Raw genomic sequence first — 18804 nt, forward strand, 5'->3', positions numbered from 1 at the left:
ACAGAGTACGCTGGGCGGGCCGAGCAGCCCACGCCCCCACGCCCTAGGAGGAAAGAGCAACCGCAATTCCCCGCTCGGAGGCCCCAAAAAGCCCAGTCACAGAGACCATCTCCCAGGATGCCCCGCGCCGCTCACGGACGCCCCGCGGAGGGATTCTGTGCTGGCGCCACAGCTGCGCTCTCTGGGGGCGGGGCTGCGGCTCGTGCGTGCGTGAACGGAGGCGGGGGCCGGAAAGGAGCGCCTTTATATAGGACAAGCCAGAGCCTGAGCGCGTGCGCGCGTGCGCGCGTGCGCTCCTGAGGGGCGGGGGCGGGGCGTGTGTGGGGAAGAACCGGGGCCGTGGCGCGGGCGCACGTGAGGGGGCGGGGCGGGGCGTGTGTGGGAGGGGCCGTCGCCGGCGTGTGCGTGCGTGAGGGGACTGGGGCGCGTGGGGGACGGCCCGGGGCTGCGGTGTTAGCCTGAGGGGACGCTGGGCGGGCGTGCGGCGGGACAGGAGGTCCCGTGCGGAGGGCCGCCCGCTGCCCTTGCGAACCCTGGAGCATCCCGGTGGCCGCGGCGCCTGCTCGCGGAGGCCCGGCTCGTCATTGGTTTGCCGCTGCTGCTGCCATTGTGACGGATCGCGTCCCCCAGCGCGCCTGCGGGCTGCTCTCTGCAGGTACGCCCGGGGCTGTGTGCTCGGTCGTCCTCCCCCCGCGGCCTGGGGCTGCTTAGCCTGGTCGCTCCGGGTGGACGGTGACCGCGGTAAGTGGTTGCTCCTGACCCGGCCTGCTTGACGGTCCCCCAGGAGCCCCCCAGTGGTGCCGTTAGAGACGCGGGCTCCCGTGGGGCGAGAGCAGCGGCGGGACCCGAGGGCTTGGGCTCTGAGATCTGGGGTGCGGCTGCATCTCCACTAGGGCTGCATGTTTCAGATATTGCACACGGCTTTTCCGGCATTTGCTGGAAATGATCCTCTTTCTGTCGGAGCCGTCTTAGCCGAGAGAGCCTGACGTTCCCAGGGGCTCGGCGTGCTTCGGTGGCTTTCGGATCTGTTGGGTTCTGTTCGCGGATGTTGTGGGGTCCTGTGCTGCTTGCTTGAGGAAGGTCTCTTGTGAAGTTAGCGGTAGGAGGGGCTGGGAAGGTTTCTATTTTTTGGTCCAGTTAAGCTTTTTACTTACCGACGTTACTTTGACAGTTATTTTCCTCAGAATTTCTCTCCTTCTCAGTATTTTCTGTGTTTAAGATCAAGCTGGTTCGTGTGTGGTCTTTGAAACATTCTGAAAAAACCCTCTATCTCTAGGTCTCACGTCCCTGATGTTCAGTACATGTTTTTTATCAAGTAGATTAAATCAAATAGATTAACTGGAGGTGTGTGTGTTTGGCCCGGTTTCCTTTTCCAGAGACAGCTCCAGTCCAGTTCATTTTCATTTTCCACTGACACGAGTTGTTGCATGTTGCCTGACATCGAGTAGGATGTCAACACCAAGGTATGAGGCTCCCACCCAGAATCCATGGGGAGGCTGCGGCAGTTCCCTTCTGCCCCTCAGGGGCAGAGTTTACCTTCTTTAAAGAGAAGGGGAAGGGAAGACGAGGTGTCCTCCAGAAGGCTGGCGATGTTCACCATCACACTCCTCCTCACGCCCACCCCGGCACCGCACTCGCTCTCCTCTCCTACTGACCCACCCTCTTCTGAGTATCTCTGCCTCTCTCTGTGTCTCTCATGAGTAAATAAATGAAATCTTAAAAAAAAAAAACAACAACAAAAAACCAAAACATCGAGTTTTTAGTGAAGTGACTGAAAATTAAATATGTTAAGTGAAAAGGTTGCTTTACTGTTCTCAGTAACAAGCTAACACATGCCATTGTAAAAGAAAGTCTACTCATAGCATAATAAAATATCTAATATTAATTTTAATTAGAAATATTACTGAAGCATGGGAGAAAACTTTAAAACCTTACTAGAAGATAGAACATAAGAATGAAGGTTGAATAGAAATGAGAACAGTTCTGTTTTTGATTAAATTCGGTTGTCAAGGAAATGTAGATTGATTTTTTTTTCAAGAACCCGCATGCACTGTTTTTTATGTCTTCATTTTCTTAAAATGTTATGGAAGTGGCATGTTGCTTTTCATAATTTGATAAGAAAATGTTTCTGTTGAAGAGAAATACTCCCAAGAAATGATGGGTTTCCTTGGTTTTTATCACATAATTCAAATAATAAAGGCTTAGTAACATAGTTTAAAAAACTCTTTAGGTTTTAAGAATTTTTATTTTAAGGCAAACAGAGTTGCATATTATAGTATCTGTGTTTTGCTTACAATACACTTTGACCTACAGGACTCCTGGCATGTCTCCTGTCAGATTCATGTCTCCTATCACATCAGCATGTCTAATGTCTTTGGGCTACAAAGGAGGGTCAGGACTGGCTGTACCTGTATCTCTGACAGTATCAATACCCAGAGCATCATTTTTGCCTTTTTCCACACAATACCTCTCTGTTACCTCATTCTTTTTCTCACATTTCATTATGAAAACTTAAGCATGGGCAGCCCCAGTGGCGCAGCGGTTTAGCGCCGCCTGCAGCCCACGGCGTGATCCTGGAGACCTGGGACCTAGTCCCAGGTCGGGCTCCCTGCATGGAGCCTGCTTCTCCCTCTGCCTGTGTCTCTACCTCTCTCGCACGCTCTGTATCTCTCATGAGTAAATAAAATAAAATCTTAAAAAAAAAAGAACTTAAGCATAAGCTTAATTAAGAGAAAATACTTGTAAAGCCCCCTCCTAGACTCTACCATTAACATTTTACTACGTTTACTTTAACATATATGTTCATCTTTTTAAAGATGTATTGAGTAAATTTGCACACACAGTGTATTTCCCATAAATACATGAAAATGCATGTGTGTTATTAACTAGAATTCAGCTTTTGTTTAGCCTTTTTTATTTTTATTTATTTTTATTTTTTTTTTAAAATTTTTTTTTGTTTTATTTATTTATGATAGGCACACAGTGAGAGAGAGAGGCAGAGACACAGGCAGAGGGAGAAACAGGCTCCATACACCGGGAGCCCGACGTGGGACTCGATCCCGGGTGTCCAGGATCGCGCCCTGGGCCAAAGGCAGGCGCCAAACCGCTGCGCCACCCAGGGATCCCCTTGTTTAGCCTTTTTTAGATGTAAATTTTACGTAAAATGTATACAAAATGAAAGTATACAGTTGCTGAGTTTGTGCAGAAGCATTGTGTTTGCCTTTTGTATCTTCAGTTATGTCTTTGCCATAGCTCCTGGCCCCAGAGTTCTAACTGTGGCTGCTGGGTCCTTTTGCTCTCTATTCCTTGCCCTTTGCACATGCTAAATACTAAGGAACTTACTCAAAATCTAAAGCTCTTCTCTTTTATTAAGCATATACTCCAGGGGCACTTGGGTGGCTCAGTCAGTTAAACATCTGACTCTTTTTTTAAAAGATTTTATTTATTTTTTCATGAGAGACACACAAAGAGAGAAAGAGGGGGAGAGAGAGAGAGAGAGAGAGAGAGAGAGAGAGAGAGAGAAGCAGAGACATAGGCAGAGGGAGAAGCAGGCTCCATGCAGGGAGCCCGATATGGGACTCGATCAATCCTGGGACTCCAGGATCATGCCCCAGGCTGAAGGCAGTGCTAAACCGCTGAGCTACCCGGGCTGCCCAACATCTGACTCTTGATTTTGTCTCTGGTCATGATCTCAGGGTCCTGGGATTGAGCCCCATGTCAAGCTCCACACTCAGGAGTCTGCTTGAGACTCTATCCTTCTGCCCCCTCTCTGCTCCCTTGTTCTCTCTAAAAATAATAATAATAATAATAAATCTTAAAAAAACAAAAAAGAAGCACATATTCTATATATCTTACTGAAATGCTGACTCTGACAAGGTATTGCCTGTCTCTGGGCACTGGCACTCAAGTACTGGGTCTTCAAATGGAGGCTGGAGGGCAGACACCTGGGGATACACATGTTATCTTTGTGGGTGCTTGGTAGGTATTGGACAAATGCTGGTGCAACAAACAATGAATGTTCAAAGCACTGTATTAGTCTTTTTCTGAGATTTAGAATGAGATTATCCCAATTCTCAAGTGGTTCCTTATAAGGGAGGTGGACAATAAGTAGGGTGTTGAACTGCTAGAAGCATGTGCAAAGTGATCCATGATTACTGGCCAGGGAACAGTTTTTCTTTCTAGGACAACAGGAAGGCTTCTTAGAAAAGGTGACATTTAAATAAGGCTCAGAGAGCATGGGGCAAATACAGCAGGAATTAAGTTTTAAATGTTGTCAAGGCCCAGAAGGTAGATGGTTGTGAAGCCTGTACACTCAGTGACTAGGTCAGAGCCGTGCTGCAGAATCTCTTATGCTCTTTGTAGTTGCTTTCATAGCCTTCTGGTTCATACTAGCCCATCTTTGCCCTGGTGGTAAGCAGAATAATCCTTCTCCAAAGAACCAGAACTTGTGGATATATTACCATATTATATGGCAAAAGGGACCTTGCAGATGCAATTCAACTAAGGCCCTTAAGATGGGGAGATTACCCTGGATTATTCAGGTGGGCCCAGTATAATCACAGAGGTCCATCAGAGTGGAATAGGGAAAGAGAAGGTGAGTGTCGGGCAGGTGTGACTGTAGAAGAAAGGCACAGAGAGAAGTGGTGTTGCTAGCTTCCTGCCTTACAAGCCTACAACTGATGCCTCCATCTGAGCTTAACTCCATCCCTCTCTTCTCCCCTGTGGCTCCAACCTGCTCGTCTCTTACTTCCTCTCCTCTCTTTTTCTTCCTCTACTCCTTTCCTGTTCATGAACGTGTACATTCTCTCTCTAAAATGAATAAAATCTTAACAAAAAAGAATCTAATTATCCCTAAGAAATGGTAGATTGATTAATTAATTTAAAATATTCATTCATTCATTCATGAGAGGCAGAGACACAGGCAGAGGGAGAAGCAGGCTCCATGGAGGGAGCCCAACGTGAGACTCGATCCAGGGTCTCCAGAATCACACCCTGGGTGGAAGGCGGCGCTAAACTGCTCAGCCACCCAGGCTGCCCAGAAATGGTAGATTTAATCAATTGATCAGTGCAAGTAGATTTGAATAGTTACATAGATTAAATAATGGCTCAGATGAGTGATTCTCAACCTTGGCTGCACATTTCAGACACCCAGGGAACTATTTAAAAGAAACACAAGTCTGGGGATGCTTGTGGTAACTCAGTGGTTGAGTGTCTGTCTTTGGCTCGGGGCTTGATCCTGGGGTCCTGGGATCAAGTCCTGGATCGGGCTTCCTGCATGGAGCCTGCTTCTCCCTCTGCCTATGTCTCTGCCTCTATTTCTGTGTCCTCTCATGAATAAATAAAATCTTAAAATAAATAAAAGAAACACAAGTCTGGCCCCTCGACATAAATTAAGCCAGAATCTCCCAGAGAAGGTCAGCATGGGATCCAGGTGTCATGATTTATGAATATACCTGGCATTTCCAGTGTTCAGTTAGAGCTGAAAACCACTGGTTTAGGTAAAGGTTTGAGTAAATTATTAAAAGTAAAAGTTAAGGGAAATTAGGATGATGTGAGAATAATTGCAGGCTTTTTGTATTTTATATAATATGGAAATGGGAGAGTTAATTGGAATGGACTTTAGGTACCTATGTAGAGTCTGTATTGTAGTTGCTTTTTAAAGTAAGATCTGATTGAAATGTATTGGTGGCCAGAAATTTCCTGCTTTCTTAGGCAACCTGATCTACTTCCAGGTGTCATATGATTAACAGTTTCTTGTAATACTGACTTGTAATTAATTTGTTTGTGACTGAACACATTACTCCTAATTCTGCCCCCAGAGCTACTCAAATAACCCTGTTCCACAGGACCTGTAAATATATGAAAAACCATTCTCTTGCTTCCATAAAGTAATTTCTTAGTTTAACATCCCCAGTTATTTCAGCCTCTATTCATGGGACATTGAAAAGTACGTACCAGGAAAGATTAAGAAAGCTCCTAGTAAGTATTGGAGCAGGGACTTGAACCTGAGCAATCTGGCTGCAGAATCCGTGACATTAACCACAGTTGGAAGTATGCACTTGAAGTTGAGGACCAAGATAGGGAGAGAAGACAGAGTGATCCCTTCCCCCTAGCTGAAACACAGTTCAGTTGTGTGCCTGGCAGTGGGATAGACAGTGGGGATAAGACAAGTAGCTACACTGTGTGTCCTGAAAGTGCCCAGAGCAGGGCATTGAAAGGAGACTGAGATAGACTGAGGATGCAGCAAACCTACATTAAAGTTTATTATCATTGTGTAAATCATTAGAGAAGACTGAGAATCAAGATACACTGAGGGCGCTAGGTGAGGAAGGAAGCAAAGTAGATCAAGAGTTTCAAGAGCAGTCAAGAGGCTAATCATGTCCTCTGTAGTAGATGTCATTGGTGAGAACCGTATTAGTAGTGTGGCAGGGCAGACACCATATTGCTTTTATTCATGTAAATTTGCATAGAAATGAGATGGAAATCTTTAAGATCTTCAGAAGACAAAGGGGAAAAACAATAGGAAAGAAAACAAAATCAAAAGAACTGTAAATACAAACGTATGGGAAATATTCAACCCCAGTATTCAAAGGGTGGAAATTAAAAATACAATCTAAATTTAAAACAACTTAAAAATGCAATGTTCATAGACTTCTGTTTCTGGCCAAGAAGGAATAACAGGAACAACAACAGCAACAACAATAAAAAGACAGACAAAATACATGAAACAATTATCTAAGACCCTGGATATCGGATGACAAAGGACTGTCATCCCTGGGAGATAGAAAATCAGTGAGGTAAGCCTTCTCATTGCCCCAGTTTATTGCCTTGAGAGGGTTTCCAGTTTACAACAGAGGAAAGAGAAACTGAGGTGAAGCCCAGCAGACTTCCTGAGTCAAGGATGGAGCTGAGAATCTGGGAGATTCTGTTCATAGGACAGACCATCAAAGAGGAGGTCTGCAGAGGGTCTCCCACAAGTACTCAAGAGCACAGAGCAATAACTGTGTGTGAAGAAACTCCCCAAAGCCAGGGAAAGAATCCTCTAAAAGGTTGGAGGGAATAGTCCTGATATTTGCATGGGGAATACTACCTGTATTATTTAAATTAAATTAAATTAATTTACTTATTTTTGTATATTTTTTATTGGAGTTCAATTTGCCAACATATAGTGTAACACCTAGCGCTCATTCCATCAACTGCCCCCCCCTCATTGCCTGTCACCCAGTTACCCCATTCCCTGCCCACCTCCCCTTCCACTACCCCTTGTTTCCCAGTTAGGAGTCTCTCATGTTCTGTCATCCTCTCTGATATTTCTGACTCATTTTGTCTCCTTTCCCCTTTAATCCCTTTCACTATTTTTTATATTCCCCGAATGAATGAAACCATATAATGTTTGTCCTTCTCCAATTGACTGTCACTTACTTGATATAATACCCTCCAATTCTATCCACATTGAAACAAATGGTGGGTATTCATCGTTTCTAATGGCTGAGTAATATTCCATTGTATATATAGACCACATCTTTATCCATTCATCTTTTGACGGACACCAAGGCTCCTTCCACAGTTTGGGTATTGTGGACCTTGCTGCTATAAACATTGGAGTGCAGGTGTCTCGGGTTTTTCCTGCATCTGTATCTTTGGGGTAAATCCCCAGTAGGAATGCTACCTGTAACTACTAGCCAGACTGGAAAACTCATGTAATTCTTGGAGCATTGGGAGTGGAAATACATATGTAAAGCGCTAAAAGGAAAAATTACTCTAATTAGAATTATAAATTCAAAAATATTTTTTTTTAATTTTTATTTACTTATGATAGTCACAGAGAAAGAGAGAGAGAGGCAGAGACACAGGCAGAGGGAGAAGCAGGCTCCATGCACCGGGAGCCCGATGTGGGATTCAATCCCAGGTCTCCAGGATCGCGTCCTGGGCCAAAGGCAGGCGCCAAACCGCTGCGCCACCCAGGGATCCCTAATTTAAACAACAAAGATAAGACAATAAATGGGAGAAAATATTTGGAAATTGTATATCTGATAAGGGTTTAATATATATAGGATATACAAATATGTTTATATATACTTAAATACATGTGTTCATATATAGAGTATATAAAGAACTACAAGTCAATAACAAAAACACAAACTTTCCAACTTAAGAATGGGCAAAGAATTTAAACATTTCTACAAGAAGGATATACAAATGGCACTAATTAATGCAGATCAAAATTATAGTGAAATATCACTTTATGCCAACTAGGATGGCTATAATAATTTTAAAAATGGAATAACAAGTTTTGACAAGCATGTGGGGAAATTGGAACTCAGCATCACAACTCAAAGTGACGCTGCCACTGTGGAAAATAGTTTTGTGGGTCCTCAAAAAGCTAAACATACAGTTGCCATATAACATAGCAATTCTACTTCTAGGTACAAACAGGAAGGAATTGTAAGCAGGGACTCGAGCAGATAATTTTATGCCAGTGTTCACAGCAGCACTGTTCACAAGAGCCAATAGATGGAAACAATCCAGGGGTCCATCAACAGTAGAAGGACAAACAGAATGTGGCCTGTCCGTAAGTGGAATATTTGGCCATTAGAAGGAGTGAAGTTCTGATTCATGCTACAGCATGGCTGAACCTTGAAGACATGATGTGGAGTCATAAAAGCCAGATGCACAAGGACAAATATGGTATGATTCCATTTATATGAATGAATTTGCCAATTCTAGATAAAAAGTTCAGAGACAAAGTAGATTAGAGGTTATTGGAATCTGAGGGGATTCAGGAATAGGGAGTTTGGTTAATGTTTCAGAGTTTCCATTGGGGTGATGAGAAAGTTTTGGAATTATTAGTGATGTACAATATTATGAACATAATTAATGCCACTGAATTGTACGCTTAGCAATAATTAAGACTGCAAATTTTGTTATTCTTTTACTACAACAATTTTAAAGATAATATAATTGCCAAAAACATTGGATTGTATACTTTGAGTGGATGAACTGTTTGATATGTGAATTATATCTAGTAAAGCTGTTTATAAAAAAAGGCAAAATGAAGATACTGTCAGACTTAAAAAGCTGAAAGAATTTACCAGCAGACCCACATTGCAGGAAATGTTAAGAGATGGCCTTCAGGGAGAAAGGAAATGAAACCAAGTGGAAATCTGGATCTACAGGAAAGCAGTAGCAATGGTTACTACATAGGTAAATATATTTTTCTTATCATTTAAGTATCTTTAACAGATAATTGATCATGTTCTAGTTTCCTATTCATGTGTAACAAGCTTAGTAGCTTCAAACAGCCCCCACTTCCTAGCTCACAGTTGTGTAGGTGGAAGGAAGTCTGACCCACTCTGGCTAGGTTTTCTGTTCAGATATCCAACAGCTGCTGTCAAGGTGTTGACTGGCCTGGGTTCTGATTTGGAAGCTCTGATTGTTGGCAGAATTCAGTTACTTGTGGCTGTGGGACAAAGATAGGACTGGCTGTCAGCTGAGTGTGGTTTTAGCTCCTAGAGACTGCCTACATTACTTGCCATGAGACACCATTCACCTGCAGGCAGTCATGGCACATCATAGGTTTCTTGCATTTCCAATCTCTTACTTCCGTTCTCTGATCTGCCGGAGAAAACACTTGTTTTCTTATCTAAAGTAAGGGTGTTAGATCAAGGTAGGTTCTGTGTCTTGGTTTGCTTTCCTCAAAAAAGAGGATTTGTAGCAGTAGAACCATTAACTTGCAAATAAAATTTTGCATGGAACTCTAAGGGGGAAAATATCAATCTACAAATTCTTTCCTTCCTACTCCTAGGAATTTCAGACAGTGTAGACTATTTTGGATAATCTCTGATGTTCCCCTTTGTGTGGTGGGTGTTTGCCTTATACACAGCTGGGTATGAGGGAGTCTGGGTTGATTTATGAAACCTCCCGTCACAGCTGACTTTCCTCATGTCTCTTTCTTTTCTCCAGCTTCACCTTCTCAGGATCTCCATTACTCAGAAAAGCATTATCAAGAACAAGGAAGTCATGGAAGCTGAATCGCTAACTGCCCAGTCCCGTGTAAGTTGGGCTGTCTTCTTTGTTTTCCAACTGAGAATCCTTTTTTGGTTAAGTTCTGGAGTTCCTTTGCCTAGGAACTTCAGAAATAGTATCTTGGACACTCTCCTCCAGGAGACTAGCACTATTTTGTTTGCTTTATTTGTAGATGTGGTTTTATTCTTGTATTATACACTATTTATATGCCTTTCATATAAAACAAACGCTGGTTTAACAGTGGTATGGGCAGGCGTCAGTGGGGGTGATATTGAGCACTCTTATAAAATGCTTTCATCCACACTAGGGAATGAAGCTATAGCACGTTTCCTCCCTCAAACATGGTGTGGGAACTAGGAATATTGGGGCATTGGGACTCTCTGGTCCCTGCTTGTCCTAGATACAGAGCTGGCTATACAATGCCTCCATGGGGAGGACCTGTTGGGAGGACCTTAGGCCCAAGTTGTGTACTTACCCCAGGGTAGCTGTGGCCAAGGCATGAGCTCAGATGAGGGGGGAACTTCTGGGAGCATCCAGGGTGGGAGCCTGGGTCCCTTGTCAGCCCAGCTTCCCCTGGAGTATCCTGCATGTATTACCTCTGATATATTGAAAACTCCACCAAAAAAATATTGTAGTTTTTGCTTTCAGCTGTGCTGCATATTTTGAAGGACTTAGGAAAACTAGTCTATTATATTTACCCAGATATTTACTGTTTTTGTTGCTCATTCTTCATTCCTGAGATTTTAACTTTCTCTCTGGTAACATTTCCCTTTTGCTTGAAGAACTACTTTTAGTATATCTTTTAGAGCATGTTTGCTAGTGACAAATTCTTTTACTTCATTTGACAGTATATTTTGCATCATTACTGAAATATGTTTTTATTGGAGATAGAAATTCTGGATTGACAGTTCTTTTTTCACTATTTATTAAAAAACTATTCGGGCAGCCCCGGTGGCACAGCGGTTTAGCGCTGCCTGCAGCCCAGGGCGTGATCCTGGAGACCCTGGATCGAATCCCATGTCAGGCTCCCTGCATGGAGCCTGCTTCTCCCTCTGCCTGTGTCTCTGTCTCTCTTTCTCTCTCTGTGTGTGTCTCTACGAATAAATAAAAAAAATAAAATCTTAAAAAAAAACAAACTATTCCATTGTCTTCTGACCTTCATTGTCTTTGAGGAGAAATCCTCATTCAAGTAGGTGTTGTTTCTGTGTGTAATCCAGCGTTTCTTTTTGATGTTGTGAATGAAGGCCTTGCTTCTGTATCTATTTTTTTTTTTTTGTCAATCTCCATTTTAAAAAAATGCCTACCAGTGTTGAGGAAAAATGTTTTGGATAATTATTTTAGATCATAAAATGGTGAGGTTGGTCTCTTTCTTTCTTTTAAAGATTTATTTATTTATTTTAGAGAAAAGATGTATGTGAGCTGGGGGAATGAGCAGGGGGAGAGGGTAAAGGAGAGAAGCAGACTCCTGGCTGAGTGTGGAGCTGGACATGGGGGTGGATCTCATGACCCTGAGATCACAACCTGAGCCAGAAACCAAGCTATGGATGCTTAATCTACTGAGCCACCCAGGTACCCCAAGGTTAATCTTTTAACCATTAAGTTGTACTTGAACTCAAAAGACTGTTTTGTCCTTCTTTTTTCTACTTTGAATTAGATTCTTTATTTCAAAGAAAATAAATGTAGATTAACATTTGGTGTCCGAATATAGCTGTAGCTGTTTATAACAAACTTTATTTATTTATAAAGATTTTATTGATTTATTCATGAGAGACACACAGAGAGGGACAGAGACAGAAGTAGAAGGAGAAGTAGGCTCCCTGTGGGGAGCCTGATGTGGGACTCCATCCCAGGATCCCGGGATCATGACCTGAGCCTAGGGCAGATGCTCAACCACAGAGCCACCCAGCTGTCCCAACAAACTTGATTTAAATAACAATTCTGGGGATCCCTGGGTGGCGCAGCAGTTTGGCGCCTGCCTTTGGCCCAGGGCACGATCCTGGAGACCCGGGATCGAATCCCACGTCGGGCTCCCGGTGTATGGAGCCTGCTTCTCCCTCTGCCTATGTCTCTGCCTCTCTCTCTCTCACTGTGTGCCTATCATAAATAAATAAAACAAAACAAAACAAAAAAAACAATTCTGGGGAGTCTGATTCTTGGTTTCAGCTCAGGTTGTGATCTCAGTGTCCAGGGACTGATCCCCATGTTGGGCTCCGTGCTCAGTGGGGAGCCTGCTTGAGGACTGTCTCTCTCTCTCTCTCTCTCTCTCTCTTTCTCTCTCTCTCTGCCCTTCCCCGCTCTTTAAAATAAATACATCTTAAAGAAATGTTTTTCTGACAGTTTCTAGAGCATAACATGGAACTGGTTTGGGGACAGTATATATCTAATAGGCATTCTTTTTAGGACTTGACTAGAACCTAAGTGCTACTCAGTTCTGGAATAAATTCTGGTCCATCCTCTTTCCCTACCCCAATGCTGTCTGCCTAATCTTATCTGGCTTATTACAGATTTGTTCTATGTTGTAGACATTGGTGACCTTCAAAGATATACTTGTGAACTTTACCAGGGAGGAGTGGAAGCTGCTGGACTCTTCTCAGCAGATCATGTACAAAGATGTGATGCTAGAGAACTATAAGAACCTGATTTCCTTGGGTAAGACTAACCTCTATTCTCAGAGATATCCCTCTGCAATGATTTTGGTTCATTATTGATCAAAAGGTAATGGGGATTGAAGCAAATATATTACGGTGTGAGCTTGGCATCAGTGATCTAATTTCTTTGTGGCATAGAAGAGGGTTTTGTGGGAAAAAATTTTTTGATTTGTTGAATTTTTAAAAATACATAATTGCCCCCTCTGTAGCCTCCCCTGTCTCTTCAGAGTCCCCCCAACCCAAAACTAAGAAGGAGTTGGGGTTGGTTGGGGGTTGGGCTGAATCTGGGATCCCTTTGTGCTGAGCCAGAGCTCCTCAACCCCTGTCCAGTTCTTTATATTTTGTTGTGCACAGGGCATCAGCTTCCCAAACCAGATGTGATCCTCCAGTTGGAGAAGGGGGAAGAGCCATGGCTGGTGGAGAGAGTGATTCACCGGGAGACCCATCCAGGTGAGCACTAGTCAAGAGGTGTTGCAGGCAGTAGCCCAGATGAGCTATTAGGGGCTGGAATCCTGGACATAGTGGTCACTGGTTCTCATTCCTGCAGAGAAGACTAGATTTCTTTACTTTCTCTTTCCCTATGACCAGTCTTGTCACACTTCATTTGTACTCAGAGACAAAGGTATGTTCTTCATGAAAATTTCCTTTCTGTTGATGTGCTTGGTTTCAGCCCTGTTGGTCTTGCTTTCCTAATTCTTTCCTTTGTCATACAGTCCTTTCTTTCCTCCTTGCCTGCCTTTTTCCTTTCCTGTGGCCCCTTCCCGTGGCCTCATGCTGCATCTCCATGTAAGCCATGCCATGGGGCTCTGTCACTGGCCACTGCTCTGAATTTGCAGAGGGCTTGCCAGTTCCTGCTGCCTTAACTACTTTCTCCCCAGAACTGCTGCTCCCAAAACAACTCTTTCTTACTGTACTCCTGGAGCTCTTTATTGCATGTTTTCTCAATTTATTCCAATTTTATTTTAATCCTACTATCTCTAAAATCCAAATTATTTGGATTCCCAACATTCCTTTCCCCAACTTCCCCATGCATCGAAAATCTGTCAGGGTGCCTGGGTGGCTCAGTTGGTTAAGCATCTGACTTTAACTCAGGTTATGATCTCAGGGTCCTGGGATCGAGTCTTGCATTGGGCTCCCTGCTTAATGGGGAATCTGCTCCTCCCTCTGCCATTCCCTGCTTGTGCTGTCTTTCTGTCTCTCTCAAATAAATAAAATCTCTAAAAACAACAACAAAACCAAGTAGAAAGTTGTCTTTATTCTCTAGAAGCAATCTTTTCCCTGACCTGTGTAAGTGCAGTCCTCTGTTATCTTTCTCCCCAGCCGTCTTTGGGTGCTGCTGTCTGTCATATACAGACAGCCTCCTTGGCATGTGGTGAGGCATGTGACTCCAATGTGGCCCAGGTATACCATGGGGACCTGTGTCACCTCTGTTTGATCTCCAGTATCCACATGTATCAGGTGCTTCCCTGCATCTTGAGCTTTGAGTGTGATGTGAATAAAGTCTGTCTGCCTTAGTTGTCTGTCTTCTGTGAAACCTCTTATGACCCCTCGTCAAATATAGGTTCTTTCCTTTTCTCAGCTTCCACTGTGTTTTAAGTGTACTTTTAAATACCATAAACTGTTTTTTACTTTTCTTACCTTTGGTCTTAGAGGTGACTGTCTCAAATTTCTGCCTCAAAGGCAAGTCCTTCAATATACTCTTAAGAACTTAGTCTTGGGGGATCCCTGGGTGGCGCAGCGGTTTAGCGCCTGCCTTTGGCCCAGAGCGCGATCCTGGAGACCCGGGATCGAATCCCACGTCGGGCTCCCGGTGCATGGAGCCTGATTCTCCCTCTGCCTGTGTCTCTGCCTCTCTCTCTCTCTCTCTGTGTGTGACTATCATAAATAAATAAAAATTAAAAAAAAATTAAAAAAAAAAAAAAAGAACTTAGTCTTGGGATGCCTGGGTGGCTCAGCAGTTGAGTGTCTGCCTTTGGTTCAGGGTGTGATCCCAGAGTCCTGGGATCGGGTTCTGTGTTGGGCTTCCTACATGGAGCCTGCTTCTCCCTCTGCCTATGTCTTTGCCTCTCTCTCTCTGTTTCTCATGAATAAATAAATAAAATCTTTAAAAAATTTGGTGCTGCTGAGATACCATTCTACAAACTGGGTGATGTAAGTGTATCTTCTCACAGCTCCAGAGGCCACAAGTCTGAGGTGAAGGTGTCAGCAGGATCACATGCCTGTGCAGCCCCTAGGAGAGGCTCATGGCTCTGTTAGTCCCAGGTGTTCCTTGGCTTCCCATCAGACCCCACTTTCCCATGGTTGTCTTCCCACAGTTTGCATCTTTTGTGTCTCCTCTCCTCTTCTTAAAAGGACACTGGTCATACTAGATTGGGTGCCAGTCTGCACCAGTACTACTTTATTTACTTACACATGCAATGATCTTCTTTCCAAATAAGGCTGCATTATGAGATATTGGAGGTTAGGACATTGACGTATCTTATTTGGGGCACACACCAACTAAGAATAGAATACCCACTTGTGCAGGGAGAGGTGGTACTTTGTAAGTAGTGTTTTTTGGGGGTGTCTGGCTGCCTCAGTTGATAGAGCATCCAGCTCTTGATCTCAGTTATGAGTGCAAGCCCCACGTTAGGCATAGAGATCACTTAAAATATGGGATTTTTTTTTCTAGGTTAAGAATCTATCATTTTACCCAAAAGACATTGAGAGGCAAATAGCCTTTTAACTGGGGGAAATAATGTGCAGAAATACACACGGATATAAGCAAAAGGACAAAAATGTCCCGGAGGATATGAGTTAGGGGCTAGGGTGTGAATTAGTGTCCTCTGGTATGAGTCCTATCAATTATTGTCTTTTTTTTTTTTAGATTGTATTTATTTATTTGAGACAGAGAAATATAGAACATGAGCAGAGGGGAGAGGCAGGAGAAGTAGACTCCCCCATGTGGGGCTCAGTCCTAGGACCTCCAAGGTCATGACCTGAGCTGAAGGCAGATGCTTAACTGACTGAGCCACCCAGGTGCCCCAATTGTTAAGTCTTGATGTCTCAGAACAAAGGAAGCAAAAATACAAGACCAGAATAATGTTAATAATGATTATTCACCTTACAATACTTAACAATAATCTTATACCACAAGTAGTGTCTCATGGATAAAAGATGAGCAAAGTGATATTTGAAAGGTTTAACAACTTATCTAAATTTACTACTAGTAGCATTAAAGCTTCGATTTAGAACCTGTATCTCAATAACTTAAATTCAATTTCTTTTCCAGCCTGTCACAGGACCTTTCTGAGAGGTGCCAGTTATCTGGGCATTACTCTGTAGTGCTTTGGTGGTATCAACAACAGACACTGCCTCAGCATGTGATTGGACTCATGACTTAGGAATGTGAAATGGGCTGTAGTGTGAAGAATGAATGTCAGGAGAAGGGCCTGGCAACAAATAGATATGTTAGGTTCTTGTGTCATTAGTAGATAAGATCATGGGTATGCAGACCTTTCTATGAGATTTACCTTGTTGCCCTCCAGCACTGAATATCTAATCTTGTGTGTCCTACCCAGTCCTGTGTCTTCTCCTTGCCCTCATTGCACTTCTTACGTACTGCACAGGCCAGCACCTTTCCTTTGCTGCTTTATTCTGCCCTGACTGTCCATGACGGCAGCCATATAAGCAACTCTCTACAAGTTGCATACTTGGTCTCCACATCTCACCATTCAGGCCTTAATGTTTCTTTTTTTTTTTTAGTTACACAAAGTTTTCTCATTTCTTTCAGATTTGGAGACTGCAGTTGAAATTAAATCATCAATTTCCAGTAAGAACATTTCTAAAGATAAACAATCCTATGGCATTAAAATGGAAGGAATTGCAAAGACTGATCTTTGGTATTTGTCATTAGAAGAAGTCTGGAAATGTGAAGACGAGTTAGACAAGTATCAGGAAAACCAGGAGAGACATTTGAGGCAAGTGACATTTACCCAAAAGAAAGTACTTACTCAGGAAAGAGTCTGTGACAATGGTAAACATGGGGGAAACTGTCTTCTTCCTACTCAGCTGGTACTGAGAGAGTATTTCCATAAACATGACTCACATACTAAAAGTTTAAAACATAATTTAGTTTTTAGTGGTCATCAGGAAAGCTATGCAAGTAACAGTGACTGTGGTCAAACCTTTTGTCAAAACATTCACCTTATTCAGTTTGCTAGACCTCAGCCAGGAGGGAAGTCCTACAAATGCCCTGATCCTGTTAATTCTCTTGCTGGTGGTACATCGTTTGATATATCGAAGGGTATACATAGGGAGAAACCCTATGAATGTAAGGAATGTGGAAAATTCTTCAGCTGGCGCTCTAATCTTACGAGGCACCGGCTTATTCATACTGGAGAAAAACCCTATGAGTGTAAAGAATGTGGAAAATCTTTCAGCCGGAGTTCTCACCTCATTGGACATCAGAAGACTCACACTGGTGAAGAACCCTATGAATGTAAAGAATGTGGGAAGTCCTTTAGCTGGTTCTCTCACCTTGTCACCCATCAGAGAACTCACACAGGAGACAAATTGTACACGTGTAGTCAGTGTGGGAAATCTTTTGTTCACAGCTCCAGGCTTATTAGGCACCAGAGAACTCATACTGGAGAGAAACCGTATGAGTGTCCTGAGTGTGGGAAGTCTTTCAGGCAGAGCACACATCTCATTCTGCATCAGAGAACTCATGTGAGAGTGAGGCCTTACGAATGTAATGAGTGTGGCAAGTCTTACAGCCAGAGATCTCACCTTGTGGTGCACCACAGAACTCACACTGGACTGAAGCCCTTTGAGTGTAAAGACTGTGGAAAATGCTTCAGTCGAAGCTCTCACCTATTCTCCCACCAGAGAACCCATACTGGAGAGAAACCATATGAGTGCCACGATTGTGGGAAATCCTTCAGCCAGAGTTCTGCTCTGATTGTGCATCAGAGAATTCATACTGGAGAGAAACCATATGAATGTTGCCAGTGTGGGAAAGCCTTCATCCGGAAGAACGACCTTATTAAGCATCAGAGAGTTCATGTTGGGGAAGAGTCCTATAAATGTAATCAGTGTGGGATTATCTTTAGCCAGAATTCTCCACTAATTGTACATCAAATAGCCCACACCGGAGAGCAGTTCTCAACATGTAACCAGTGTGGGACAGCACTTGTCAATAGCCCTAACCTTATTCAATACCAGACCAACCATATCAGAGGAAATTCTTATTAATACAGTGAATGTGGAGAGTTCTTTATGAAGAGCAATAACTTCATTTTGCATTGGAAACTCCTTCTAGAGTTTCTAGAGAGAAGCTGTATAGATGTAATCTGTGCGGAAGTGTTTTCAATCTTGTTGCCACCCTTTTGTGCACTAGAGAATTGGTCCTAGAAGGGGAAATAACCCACAGATTTCAGTTTAGTACACAAATACTCAGCTTTTCTTTCTACAAATTCCTACAAAAGCAATTGTCCTTGGAGCATTCTTGACCAAGCCTTAAAATGCTAAAATCTGAGAAGGAACCATGAAGTAGGTGAGTTGTGGAGAGATTATCCAGCTTTTTTTACCTTCTTCAGAAAGATAAATCAAGAGTTGCCACTGCAAAGAATCAAAAATTGATACAGTTATTGTAACAAAAGTGGAAAATTGTATTTCAGTGAATTCATACACCATTTTTTAACTTCTGGGATATTTAGTAGTGTTTACTCTGATTTATATGTCTGATTTAAACCACATTTTGGTTAGCAGTAGGGAAAATGCTTATAAGGCAGAAAAAAGAACACATGTACTAGTAATGGTACTTATTTTAAATATATTTGCATGTGGGCAAGATTGGAAAAGTATGGATAAATAAAACAATTGATTTGTTAGGTAATGGGATTGAGTGAGTTTCATAGTTTATCCCATGTTACTTTGATAATTTGAAGGTATTTTTAAATATTAAAAAAAGGATATTCAGTTTTTCTGTTCTATCATCAAGATGCTCAAGAACTACCTGCTAGCAGTCAACATTCCACATTGTTTTGGGTCATAGTTAGAGTTGCACTCTTTGAGACAGGGTGCTAAAGACTTCTGGGAACTTAAAAACAGTGATTCTTTGGATATTGGGACCTAGGGGAAGATTAGG

At 42.9% G+C, this 18804-nt stretch overlaps 1 protein-coding gene across 5 annotated transcripts; it reads left to right on the forward strand.

The window, feature by feature from the left end:
- Window positions 1-444: 444 nt before the first annotated feature.
- ZNF10 (zinc finger protein 10) lies at window positions 445-18328 on the forward strand. 5 transcript variants are annotated; one of them, XM_055321928.1, is made up of 6 exons: window positions 445-655; window positions 9112-9204; window positions 9964-10053; window positions 12549-12675; window positions 13029-13124; window positions 16447-18328. In XM_055321928.1, exons 3-6 carry the CDS (start codon window positions 10021-10023, stop codon window positions 17907-17909), a joined length of 1719 nt encoding a protein of 572 aa, XP_055177903.1. In that variant the 5' UTR covers window positions 445-655; window positions 9112-9204; window positions 9964-10020; the 3' UTR covers window positions 17910-18328. The 5 variants fall into 5 exon arrangements, with proteins under 5 accessions (XP_055177903.1, XP_055177901.1, XP_055177902.1 ...); XM_055321926.1 differs by lacking the exon at window positions 9112-9204; XM_055321927.1 differs by lacking the exon at window positions 445-655 and having other exon boundaries at window positions 8131-9204.
- Window positions 18329-18804: the final 476 nt, after the last annotated feature.

This window comes from Nyctereutes procyonoides, unplaced genomic scaffold, assembly GCF_905146905.1.
Source record: "Nyctereutes procyonoides isolate TBG_1078 unplaced genomic scaffold, NYPRO_anot_genome, whole genome shotgun sequence".
In the NCBI taxonomy this organism is placed as follows: domain Eukaryota; kingdom Metazoa; phylum Chordata; class Mammalia; order Carnivora; family Canidae; genus Nyctereutes; species Nyctereutes procyonoides.